We start from the raw sequence: 12,065 nt of genomic DNA, 5'->3' as shown, positions 1-12,065 counted from the left end.
TAAATATTAGCTATTATTAGTATTATTAGTGGTATCATTAACCTTGGGCAAGTTGCTTAGATCAGTTTCCTCATCTGTAAAATGAGGAAGTTGGCGAAATTCCTCTCAAGTCTCCAAGGTCCATTTTATCAGATAATAAATTAGCATTCTTCTAGCTTTACCCATTCATCCTCACAGGGCCAAGAGTTCTCAATCTGAAGCCCATGAATAGGCTTCATAGTGATTCCTAAATCCTTTGAAACTGAGTCCAAATTGCATATACTTGGGGATAGGAGACACAGCTTTCCTTAGATTCTTAAAGAGAATCTATGACCCTAAATAGATTGTAAACCACTGCCTTTATACAAATCAAAGCTAGTCCATCTTTCACGCTATAGAACTTAAACTACAGAATGACCTGAATCTTTCCCAGGTTAGATATCCCAAATTCCTTCCACCATTTTGTATATTGTTTCTCTTCTGAATGATCACATATCGTTGGTATCCTTCTTGAAATACAGTTCCAAAGATGAGCATAGTATTCTTGGCATGACAGATCCAATTCGGCAGAGATAAGAGAACTCCTTTGTGGTAGAGACACAGTATTTCTATTAAAACAGCTTAAGACGTCATTAGATTTGGACAGTTATGCTGACATCTTACTGACCTAAGTCTTTTTTACTTGGGTTGCTGCTAAAGTCACATACCTCTTAATTTAATACAGTTCACATGAGTTCTCTGTACTAATAGTAGAGGAAAGCAGCATCAAGAAAGAAAATAAACAATACTTTAAGAGGCAGTTCCTTCTCTTTCTCTCTTGGTCATTGTTGGTAACCTGATCAATTGCCTCACTTTTCTATAACTTAGTGATCCATTTGTAAAAGGGAAATCACAATCAAATTTGTCTAAAGTAAGGTATTATAAAAAGCAATTTTTAAGGCTCACCCTCTTCAACAGCTTTGATGAATGGCAAAGACATTTTTTCAGGATAAATTATCCTGTGAACCTAATAGCCCTTTCAATTCCACAAGGATGACAGCACAACCAATGAGGTTTGTAAATGGGGATTTCCTAGGTCTTCCTGGGTTGGAAAATTACCAATAACTGCTAGATAATCACCAGCAACCTGTACTCACCATCTATAATAGACATATTTCTAAACGATGTTGATGCAGCAGCCTTTGAACCTCTGCCTCGAGAAGAAGTCACCAGACCAGTGCCTAACGTTAGAATAATGAGCACAATCAATATACAATTCCATAAAGAGCTAAGGATTTTGGTTTTTTTAAAATTAAAAACAACAAAATAAAATTTAAATAGAGTTACATCAAAACACAGTTTAGTTGTAAAAAGCCAAAGATATATATAAGAAGAAACATCTAGAGTCTGAACCAATCAATTTTCAGAGATGATTCTTAGGCCACATTTGTTTCAATTAAAATCTAAGGGAAAAAGTTTGTAAATGTAAGGATAATGAAAATAATTGTCTCTAGAAGATAAGGATTTCTCTCCCTAGAGATTTTTAACTAAATCAGCATCCACTTTACCAGCTTATAACTCCTATGGATAAATATTATTAAAACTGATCTTAAAATACTCCTAGGGATGGATTTATATAATACATTAAGAAGTCACTAGATTCTATTATTTGGACTATTCAATGACAAGAAGTGTCACATTAAATACATTAATGGAAATTAATGCTAATGATTGCTTTTAGAAATCAGATTGTTTGGGGATAGTTTTTCTTTTTAAAGAAATTTTATCAGGAGCACTTTTAAGCATGTGGGCACTTGTAACTTATGACAGTAACAAAAATAATAATTATGATCGAGGTTTTCTTCCTGCTGTCAATGTCCATTAGCTAGCCATTTTCCTTGACAGCTCATATGGGCCTCACTACTACTTTGGACATGTGAGATAAATATGACATTAAATGTACCAAAAGGTGAGAAACAGAGTGAAGTTCTTTAAAAAAATACTTGTTAAACCCTGGGTGGCACAAACAGTTAAGTGCTGGACTACTAACCGAAATATTGGAGGTTCAAACCCACCTAGAGGTGCTTCGGAAGAAAGGCCTGGTGATCTGCTTCTGAAAGGTCACAGCCTTGAAAACCCTACAGAGTAGTTCTACTCTGCACACTAGGGATCACCATGAGTCATGATCAACTCAAGGGCAACTAACTACAACAACAATAATAAAAACACTATGTGCAGGCTGCCATTCATAATTTAAGTAAAAGGTATGTGTCACAACTGCATTAAAGACTGACTTTATTTGGAAGCTCCACAGACCACATCCAAACTCCCTGAGGGACTGAATTGCTGGGTGAAGGGCTGTGGAGACCATGGTCTCGGAGAACATCTAGCTCAACTGGCATAACACAGTTTATAAAGAAAATGTTCTACCTTCTACCTTGGTGAATAGCGTCTGGGGTCTTAAAAGGCTGTAGGCAGCCATCTAAGATACTCCACTGGTCTTACCCCTTCGGGAGCAAAGGAGAAGAAAATAAGATATAGGGGAAAGACTAGTCCAAAGGACTAATGGACCACAACCACCACAGCCTCCAACGGACTGAGTCCAGTACAACTAGATGGCGCCCGGCTACCACCACTGACTGCTCTGACAGGGATCACAATAGAGGTCCCGGATAGAGCTGGAGAAAAATGCAGAACAAAATTCTAACCCACAAAAAAAGACTAGACTTACTGGCCTGACAGAGACTTGAGAAACCCCGAGCGTATGGCCCCCGGACACCCTTCTAGCTCTGTAATGAAGTCACACCTGATGTTCACCGTTCAGCCAAAGACTAGACAGGCCCATAAAACAAAACGAGACTAATGGGGTACAACAGTCCAGGGACAAGGACTAGAAGGCAGAAGGGGACAGGAAAGCTGATAACAGGGAACCCAAGGTTGAGAAGGGACAGTGTTGACATGTCATGGGGTTGTTAACCATTGTCATAAAACAATGTGTACTATTTAATGAGAAACTATTTGTTCTGTAAATCTTCATCTAAAGTACAATAAAAAAAAGACTGACCTTACGTACTGCAAAAATAAACTTTTAAAAGATTTTGTTTTAGAAATTAGAATTCATAACTCAATTCTGACAATAGGAAGGCAATTCTATATTTCCCACTCAACTGCAAAGTCTAAATATGTGCAAAAGGTTACATTCATTGCTAACCTCTTCCTCTCTGAGACCCTCCTCTCGAGGTGGAATTCTGCCCTCTTCCTCCTCTACCACGGCCTCTTCCTTTGCTGGCTGCTGCTGAGATGCTATCATCAGAGTCGTCAGCCATCTCTTCTGTCAAATCCACACTCATGAAGTCATCAGCACTAAAGGCAGAAGCAAAGTCCTCTAACTGAGATCTGTGGGCTCTGGCCCTATTCATAGCCTGAGAGGGATAACAAGAAAGTATAGATTAGTAGGTAACACAGCATCCTAAAAATCATTCAACTACTCATTCAGACAAAAATTTAATAATGCTAAACTGCCTGTTGTTGTTGTTGTTAGGTGCCATCAAGTAGGTTCCGATTCATGAAAACCCCACATACAACAGAATGAAACACTGCCCGGTCCTGGGTCATCCTCACAATCGTTGTTATGCTTGAGCCCATTGTTGCAACCACTGTGTCAATCCATCTCACTGAGGGTCTTCCCCTTTTTCGCTGACTCTCTACTTTACCAAATATGATGTCCTTGTCCAGGGACTGATCCCTCCTGATAACACCTCCAAAGTACATGAGACAAAGTCTTGCCATCCTTGCTGCTAAGGAGCATTTTGGCTGTACTTCTTCCAAGACAGATTTGTTCATTCTTCTGGCAGTCCATGGTATATTCAATACTCTTGGCCAACACCATATTTCAAATGCATCAACTCTTCTTCAGTCTTCCTTATTCACTGTCCAGCTTTCACATGCATATGAGGTGACTGAAAATACCACGGCTTGGGTCAGGTGCACCTTAGTCCTAAAAGTGACATCTTTGCTTTTTAACACTTTAAAGAGATCTTTTGCAGCAGATTTGCCCAATGCAATGCATCGTTTGATTTCCTGACTGCTGCTTCCATGGGTGTAGATTGTGGATCCCAAGTAAAATGAAATCTTTGACAACTTCAATCTTTTCTCCATCTATCATGATATTGCTTACTTGTCCAATTGTGAGGATTTTTTTCTTTATGTTGAGGTGTAATCCATACTGAAGGCCGCAGTATTTGATCTTCATCATTAAGTGCTTCAAGTTCTCTTTGCTTTCAGCAAGCAAGGTTGTGTCATCTGCATATCGCAGGTTCTTAATGAATCTTCCTCCAATCCTGATACTGTATTCTTCTTCACATAGTCCAGCTTTTCAGATTATTTGCTCAGCATACAGACTGAATAAGTACGGTGAAAGATACAACCCTGACGCACACCTTTCCTGATTGTCAGCCATGCAGTATCCCCTTGTTCTGTTCAAATGACTGCCTCTTGGTCTTTCTACAGGTTCCTCATGAAGACAATTAAGTGTTCCGGAATTCCCATTCTTTGCAATATTATCCATAATTTGTTATAATCCACACAGTCAAATGCCTTTGCATAGTCAATAGAACACAGAAAAACATCTTCCTGGTATCCTCTACTTTCAGCCAACAACCATCTGACATCAGCAATGATATCCCTGGCTCCACAACCTCTTCTTAATCTGGCTTGAGTTTCTGGTAGTTCCCTGTCAATGTACTGCTGCAGCCATTTTTGAATTATCTTCAGCAAAATTTTACTTGCATGTGGTATTAATGATACTGTTCGATAATTTCTGCATTCTGCTGGATCACCTTTCTTTGGAATAGGCACAAATACAAATCTCTTCCTGTTGGTTGGCCAGGTAACTGTCTATTAAGTTTCTTGGCATAGATGAGTGAGCTCTTCCAGCAATGCATCTGTTCGTGGAAGCATCTCCGTTAGTATTCCATCAATTCCTGGAGCCTTGTTTCTCACCAATGCCTTCAGTGCAGCTTGGACTTCTTCCTTCAGTACCATTGGTTCTTGATCATATGCTACCTCCTGAAATGGCTGACGCCGGCCGATTCTTTTTGGTACGGCGACTCTGTGTGTACTTTCCATCACCTTTTGATGTTCCTTGCATCGTTCAATATTTTGCCCATAGAATCCTTCAATATTGCAATTCGAGGCTTGAATGTTTGCTTCCATTCTTTCAGCTTCAGAAATGCTGAGTGTGTTCCTCCCTTTTGGTTTTCTAACTCCAGGTCTTTGCACATTTCAGAGTAATACTTTGTCTTCTTGAGTGACCCTTAGAAATGTTCTGTTCAGCTTTTTTTCTTCATCATTTCTTCCATTTGCTTTAGCTACTCTACGTTCAACAGCAAGTTTCAAAGTATCATCTGGAACATATTTTGGTCTTTTCTTTCTTTCCTGTCTTTTTAATGACCTCTTGCGTTCTTCATGTATGATGTCCTTGATGTCATCCCACAACTTGTCTGGCCTTCAGTCGTTAGCGTTCAATGCATCAAATCTATTCTTGAGATGGACTCTAAATTCAGGTGGGATATACTCAAGGTCTTACTTTGGCTCTCTTCATTTGGAAGAGTTCAGAGGAAAAGAAAATGTAAATTGAGAGTCCTCATCCCTTAAACAGGGGCTTTTCCTTTTTAGTATCTCAGATACTGACTTTTACTAAGGAGTGTGCTTAAAACGAGGCAAAAACTATTATTTAAAGGGAAGGGGGAGCTCCTATTAATTCCTTCTTATTATAGCAGAGAAAATAGTGGAATTTGTCAAAGTTAAGTTGAGGGATGTGCTTCAACTCCTTCCAACTCACTAACTGCCAGCTACAGTTCAGAAATATTGAGGAAAATGACCATGGGAGAGTTGTACTAACTCAGAGAGGGGGAAATTTCCAGTCATGAAAAGGTTTAATATTTTCTTTATACATATGTCTGTTTCTCCTAGTAAACTGAGACTCTCTGTGGACACAGACCAGACCTTTTTCACATCTGTGAAAATATACACAACAAAACCCATTCTCATTCAACAATTTCTAAACATAATAATCAGTGACACTGGTTACATATCTTTTCTACGTCTGTATTCCTAATATAAAACAGAATACCTAACCCATAACAGGCACTATACAAAATGTCTGCTGAATAAAAGCTCAACAGTAAACAATTCATAAAAAAAACTTTTAAATACTAGGTAGCAATCATAAAATATGAGGGGCAATTAGAAAATAAGAAAATACATTTCAATAATGAATTCGCCAAGTACCAGAGAGAGGCCCAAAATTTAAGTAAATGGTTGCTAATCTGTAGTTTCTAAACTACAAAGAGAGTGGAAAGATAGTGATGGTGGAGCTCAAGCTAATTTGGACATTTCAAAAATGCCAATGGAAATTCTCCATATCTACCCATGAAAAGATGGCTAACCAAAACACTAAGTTTCTTCTTTTTTTGCCCAAAATAGTATTAGCTCAGTAAGGTAAGATCTTCTACTGATAAAATGCTCTAATAATAATTATATATTATTTTGATTAATTAGGGCTCTTGTTGTACATACCACCCCCCATCGGATTAAGTAAGTTTTAGACACCAGCAAAAGAAAAAAAGAGCAGTGTCAGCAAGTAGAGTATTTGTAGGCTGAGCTACTATAAATCAAAGGCAGCTATCTACTACTAGTTCATCTCTCATCCTTAGCCAATGCCTGCCCATTCCCACCCACCAAATCTAGGTGGATTAACTGCTCTAAATAAACCTACTAGTTATCGTAATTTAACAAACTGACACATCAAAAACAAAACCAAACCCACTGCTGTCGAGTCGATTCCGACTCATAACGACCCTAGAGGACAAAGTAGAACTGCCCCATAGGGTTTCCAAGGAGTGGCTGGTGGACTTGAACTGCTGACCTTTTGGTTAGCAGCCAAGCTCTTAACCACTGTACCACCAGGGCTCCAACTGATATACAAGCATAGGAATTTACAACAGAAAAATTACCTCTCGAACTTCATCATCTTCTTCATTAGTATTTCTTTGTCTGCTTTCTCTGAAATGACGTACCTAGATCATAACAAAGTAAATCACAAACATGTCACTTATTCCAGTTTTATAAATATAAAATAAGGGGCTACAATTGATTAAGAAATGCTTTCCATTATAACATAAAACTTGGAAAATTCAGATATAGTTTTAGTTCACAAGAGATTGATAAAAGAAGCCAAATTTTCCCAGTGACTTACATTAAAATTTCAAAAATGTACCCTAGAAAATAAAAATATACTGGCTCTGAGCAAAATTATACTACCTGTTGCCAAAATGTACTACGTCACTAAAAAATAGTCTGTCAGGCAGCAGAGAGAAAAAAAGTCTAATATGCCATGAGTGTTATACTTCAGGAAAATAGTTAAAAACAAAATCCACTCTCCTTTAAGAGGTTTGAAATATTTATTACACTGCTCAAAACATTCCTGGGCATCTGGCTGCAAGACAGGGTGGAGGTCCTCTGAAATGGTATCTGAAGTAGTGAACCTGTCATGGATTGAATTGCGTCCCCCAAAAATGTCTGTCGGCTTGACTGGGTCATGATTCCCCATATTGTATGACTGTGTAATCTGATGTGATTTCCTTATGGGTCGTAAACTCTATCACTATGATGAGGTTATACTGATGAGGTCTACAAGACTGGATAGTGTCTTAATCCAATCTCTTTTGAGATATAAGAGAAGGGAACACAGACACAGGGGGACCTCGTACCACCAAGAAAGCAGCACCAGGAGCGGAGCGCGTCCTTTGGACCTGAGGTTCCTGCACTAAGACGCTCCCAGACCAAGGGAAGACTGAAAACGAGAACCTTCCTCTGGAGCCAACAGAGACAGAAGGCCTTTCCCTGGAGCTGATGCCCTGAATTTGGACTTGTAGCCTATTAGACTGTGAAAGAATAAATTTCTCTTTGTTAAAGCCATCCACCTGTGGTACTTCTGTTAGAGCAGCACTAGATGACTAAGATGGGACCCTAAAGATCCATTTTTATTAACTGCCACATATTGAATGTTTACTGCTTGTTGACCATGGTCCAGGGACTGTGAGGGATAAGAGGTTCCTTTTTTAATGGTTCCTGCTCACAAGGCTCTTATAATAGAGTTAAGCAGTTGGAGAGATAAATGCCATTTATGCAATAATTTATTTAACAAATATTTACTGAGCACCTACTGTGTGCCAGGCACTACTGTAGGAACTGACATTACAACAGTAAATAAAAATAGTAAAAAAATTCTGCCCTCAAGGAGTTTATAATCTAGAGGAGTGTGGGTGAAAGAATGGCAATAAACTATATTTTAGGGGTGTAGGGTTGAGTTTGAGGTCCCTGGGTGGTACAAATGGTTAAGTACTTGACTACTAGCCAAAAAGGTGGTCTATGAAGATGTCTATGAAGATTTAGCACTTAGCACTTTTGGTGTATTACACACCACCCAGAGCACTATTAGTGAGTCCCTGCCTAGCACAAACGATTAAGCTTCCAGCTACTAACTGAAAGGTTGGTAGTTCGAAACTACGCAGAGGCACCTTCGAAGACAGGCCTGGTGATCTGCTTCCAAAAGGTCACAGCCTTGAAAATCTTAAGGAGCAGTTATACTGTACACACATGGGGTCACTATGAATTGAAATGGACTCAATGGCAACTAACAGCAACGACAACAGGGTCAAATTCGAAGTCTCTGGCTCTCCATAACCAGTTTTTTGGCAGATGGTTTTCAACCTGCATAACTGGTTAGACAGCAGGGCTTGATTATGTGCCCAGAGGGGCATAAAAGACCCTTGGGAACTTCTGCCTTGACCTCTCCAGAAGGCATCTTCTGGCAAAGACCTGAGGAGCTTATGCTTGTATGCCTTTCAGATCCCCAATGCTTGCCTGCACTCTTTTTCTTGCTGTACTCTGTCCTTTGCCTTTAAATAAAAGCCTTAAGTGAGTAAGGTCAGTGGAGTCTTTTGAGTCCTTTCAAATATTGGAACTTGTGAAATCTTTACAGAAGGTGATAAGTGCTCAGAGAAAAATAAAGCAGGAAGAGGGATAGAACATGCTGAGGGAGGTTGCATGTTAATAGGATGATCAGGAAAGGCCCGACGCAGAAACTAATATATGAGCAAAGACTTTAAGAGATAAGAAATGAATCACGCAGATAATGGGCAAGATCAATCCAGTCAAAGGAAAGAACACGTACAAGGGCGCTGGGGGCAGAAGTATGGTGGTGTGTCTGGGAAACAGGAAGGAGCCCAGTGTGGCTAGGGCAGATATGAAGGTAGAGAAATAATGGAGAGTCAGACTGAATAAGGCTTGTCAACAACTGTGAGAGCTTTTTTCTATTTTTAAACAAGAATGAGCTGAAATGTGCTAGGTTCACTGACAGATGAATTGAGGACAGAATGGGGGAAAAGGAAGAAAAAGGGTAGAAGCAGGGAGACCAGTTTGGAGGCTAGGCGAGAGATGGTGCTGGCTGGGATCACTGGTAGTGATGAAGGTTGTAAGAAGTTAGTCAGATTCTGTAGACACAGTGAAACCTGTGAGAGTCGGACTCAATGAGACCGCCTTATTTTTCCAGGTCTCAAAATTTGATGCCTTTGACAAGAAGAAGTCTTACCACTTTTCTATCGCTCCTTTTAGTGGGAAATATTTGAGTTTTTCTTCTCTGACAGGTTTCTGCCTTACACAGGTTCTGGCTTTCACTGGTTTTACTGTATTCTGACAGTCACGATGTAGGTGACAGAAAAAAAAAGGAGCCAAGGACGCCTTTAAGGTTTTTGCCTTGAGCAACAGAAAGAATGAGGATTCCACTAGGTAGAGCAGGTCTGGGGGCAGGGAGTAGGGACTCAAAGTTCAGAGTGGAGCATGTTAAAAGTTTAAGATGTCTACTAGACATCCAAGTTGAAATGTCCAGCAGTTCAGAGGAGAGGTCTGGGTTAGACTTCTGAGAGTCACCAATGGACTGGATGAGATTACAAGGGTAATGTGTAGACAAAGAAGAGGTCCAAGGAGTGAGTTCTGGGGACTCCAACTTAAGAGGCTGAAGAGATGAGAGGATTCAACAATAGAGACTGAGAGTAGGTGAGGCAGGAAGAAACCTTCAAAAGTGTGGAGTACCGGAAGCCAACGAAGAAATGATTCAAGAAGCAGTCAGATTAGATTTAAGAACTGACACGGGACTTAGCAATGAAGGTCACTGGGGGCTTGGATAACAGCCACTTCCCTGGAATGACAAAGTCAAAAGCCTGATGGATCAGTTTAAGAAAGAGAGAAGGGAGAAGAATTAAGGGCAGCAAATACAGAAAGGTCTTTGGAGTAGTTCTGCTGTAAAGGACAACAAAGAAACAGAGTAGTAATAGCTAAAGGAAAAAGTGGGATCTAGAGTTTCAGCTGTTCTTTAACGTAGGAGAAATAACAGCATGTTTGTTATTATTCAGTAGAAGGGGGAAACTAGAAATAATTTTTTTTTAAAGATTACATAGTATGCAATAGTGCTTTAAACCAAAACCAGTTACTGTTGAGTCAATTCTCATTCATGGTAACCCCATGTATTTCAAAGGAGAACTACATTCCAGAGGGTTTTCAACGGCCGTAACCTTTTGGTAGCAGACTGCCAGCCCTTTCCTCTGAGGTGCCTCTGGGTGGGTTCGAACTACCAACCTTTTAGTTAGTAGCCAAGTGTTTAACGGTTTGTGCCCCTCAGGGTCTCAAATAATGCTCTAGGTGATGTGTGATACCAAAAGTGTTAAGTATTAAGTCTTGAGAGAAGAAGAGAAATAACAAAGTAAAAATACTAGTAACACTTACTGGGCAACCACCCTGTAACAGGGACTATGCTGAAGACTTTGCATATATTCTTTTAATCCTTACAAGAACCTTAAAGGAAGTTCTATTACTATCCCCTTTTTACAGTTGGCTGAGGAAACTCAGGTACAGAGAGGTGAAATAACTACCATAGCCAATGGTCACACGGTTAGGAAGGTTTTGATCTTGAACACAGGTGGTGTGGTCCAGAGCCCATGCTCTTAGCCACACACACACAGACACAGACATACACACACACACACACCCCTGCTCTCAGGAGTCATGATGTGACTTAGGGTGGGGATGGTCATGTTTTATTTCTGCTACTTCACTGAAAAATCCACCCATGCTAAAAAATTATGAACGTATCACATTCAAAGTCATAGAGTGAATGATTTTAAAGTGTGGATTACCAGCCCTAATCCTGAAGGTACCTGACACTGACTAATACTAGTTGCAACTGACACCATAAAGCTTCAAGAGAGCCATGTTAGCTAAAAGCACTAAAATGAAAGCCAAAGGAAGTAAGTTTTGAGAATAATGTTGTTCTGTTCTTCTGTTTAGAAGGAATATGAAAAACACAGAAAATGAACATAACCTCTGCTAATATGTTTGGAATATTTTCTTCCATTTTTTATACGCACACACACATACACTCACACATACTAAACATGTTAAACATAACAGCGATCATGCTGTTTATAATCTTGCATCTTCAGAATTCTTTTCCCATTTAACACTATATTAGAAACATTTTTCCATGTTCTTCAAAAGTGTCTTTGTTAATGGCTGCATAGCATTCTATATTGTGTATGTACCAACATTTATTTTACCAATACATTTCCAATTATCCCCCACTGTGGATAACTAAGATAAGTTACCCTACAAACAAATCTCTGTCTCACTATTTCCTTATAATAATCCCCCAGGGCTGAGTTAAAAAGTAAAATTTAAGCCTCTTGATATACACTGCCAAACTGCTTTTCAATCAATCTCCTACCAGCAGTGTATTAAATATTATTTTTTTCAAATTGTTGCCAATTTGACCAATTAAAAAATAGGTTTGACTTTCTTTGATTACCCTAGACTAAATATCATTTTCATATGCTTATAAGCCACTTCTTTCTTTTGTGAACTGTCTATTTATATTCTTTGTTCATTATCCTATTGAAATGTTTAGTATTTTCTTAAGACTAATATGGGCTCTTTAATATTGTGTTAAGAATATTAACCTTTTTTCTGCCCATATTTGTTACAAATATTTT

The 12,065-nt window shown here is 39.1% G+C and overlaps 1 protein-coding gene across 2 annotated transcripts in view; it reads right to left on the bottom strand.

The window, feature by feature from the left end:
• Nucleotides 1–12,065, bottom strand: part of MRE11 (MRE11 homolog, double strand break repair nuclease) — a 71,010-nt gene that overhangs the window by 25,699 nt on the left and 33,246 nt on the right. For both annotated transcript variants that reach the window (XM_023739833.1, XM_023739834.1), the window contains 3 exons: nt 6,975–7,037; nt 3,170–3,380; nt 1,116–1,199 (listed from right to left, as the gene is read on the bottom strand). In XM_023739833.1, the coding sequence (XP_023595601.1) occupies nt 1,116–1,199; nt 3,170–3,380; nt 6,975–7,037 (358 nt within the window). The remainder of the gene's footprint in view (nt 1–1,115; nt 1,200–3,169; nt 3,381–6,974; nt 7,038–12,065) is intronic.

This window comes from Trichechus manatus, unplaced genomic scaffold (genome assembly GCF_000243295.1).
Source record: "Trichechus manatus latirostris isolate Lorelei unplaced genomic scaffold, TriManLat1.0 scaffold00141, whole genome shotgun sequence".
Lineage (NCBI taxonomy): Eukaryota > Metazoa > Chordata > Mammalia > Sirenia > Trichechidae > Trichechus > Trichechus manatus.
Note: the sequence above shows the minus strand (reverse complement) of the source record. Positions and strands in the feature narration are given on the sequence as shown.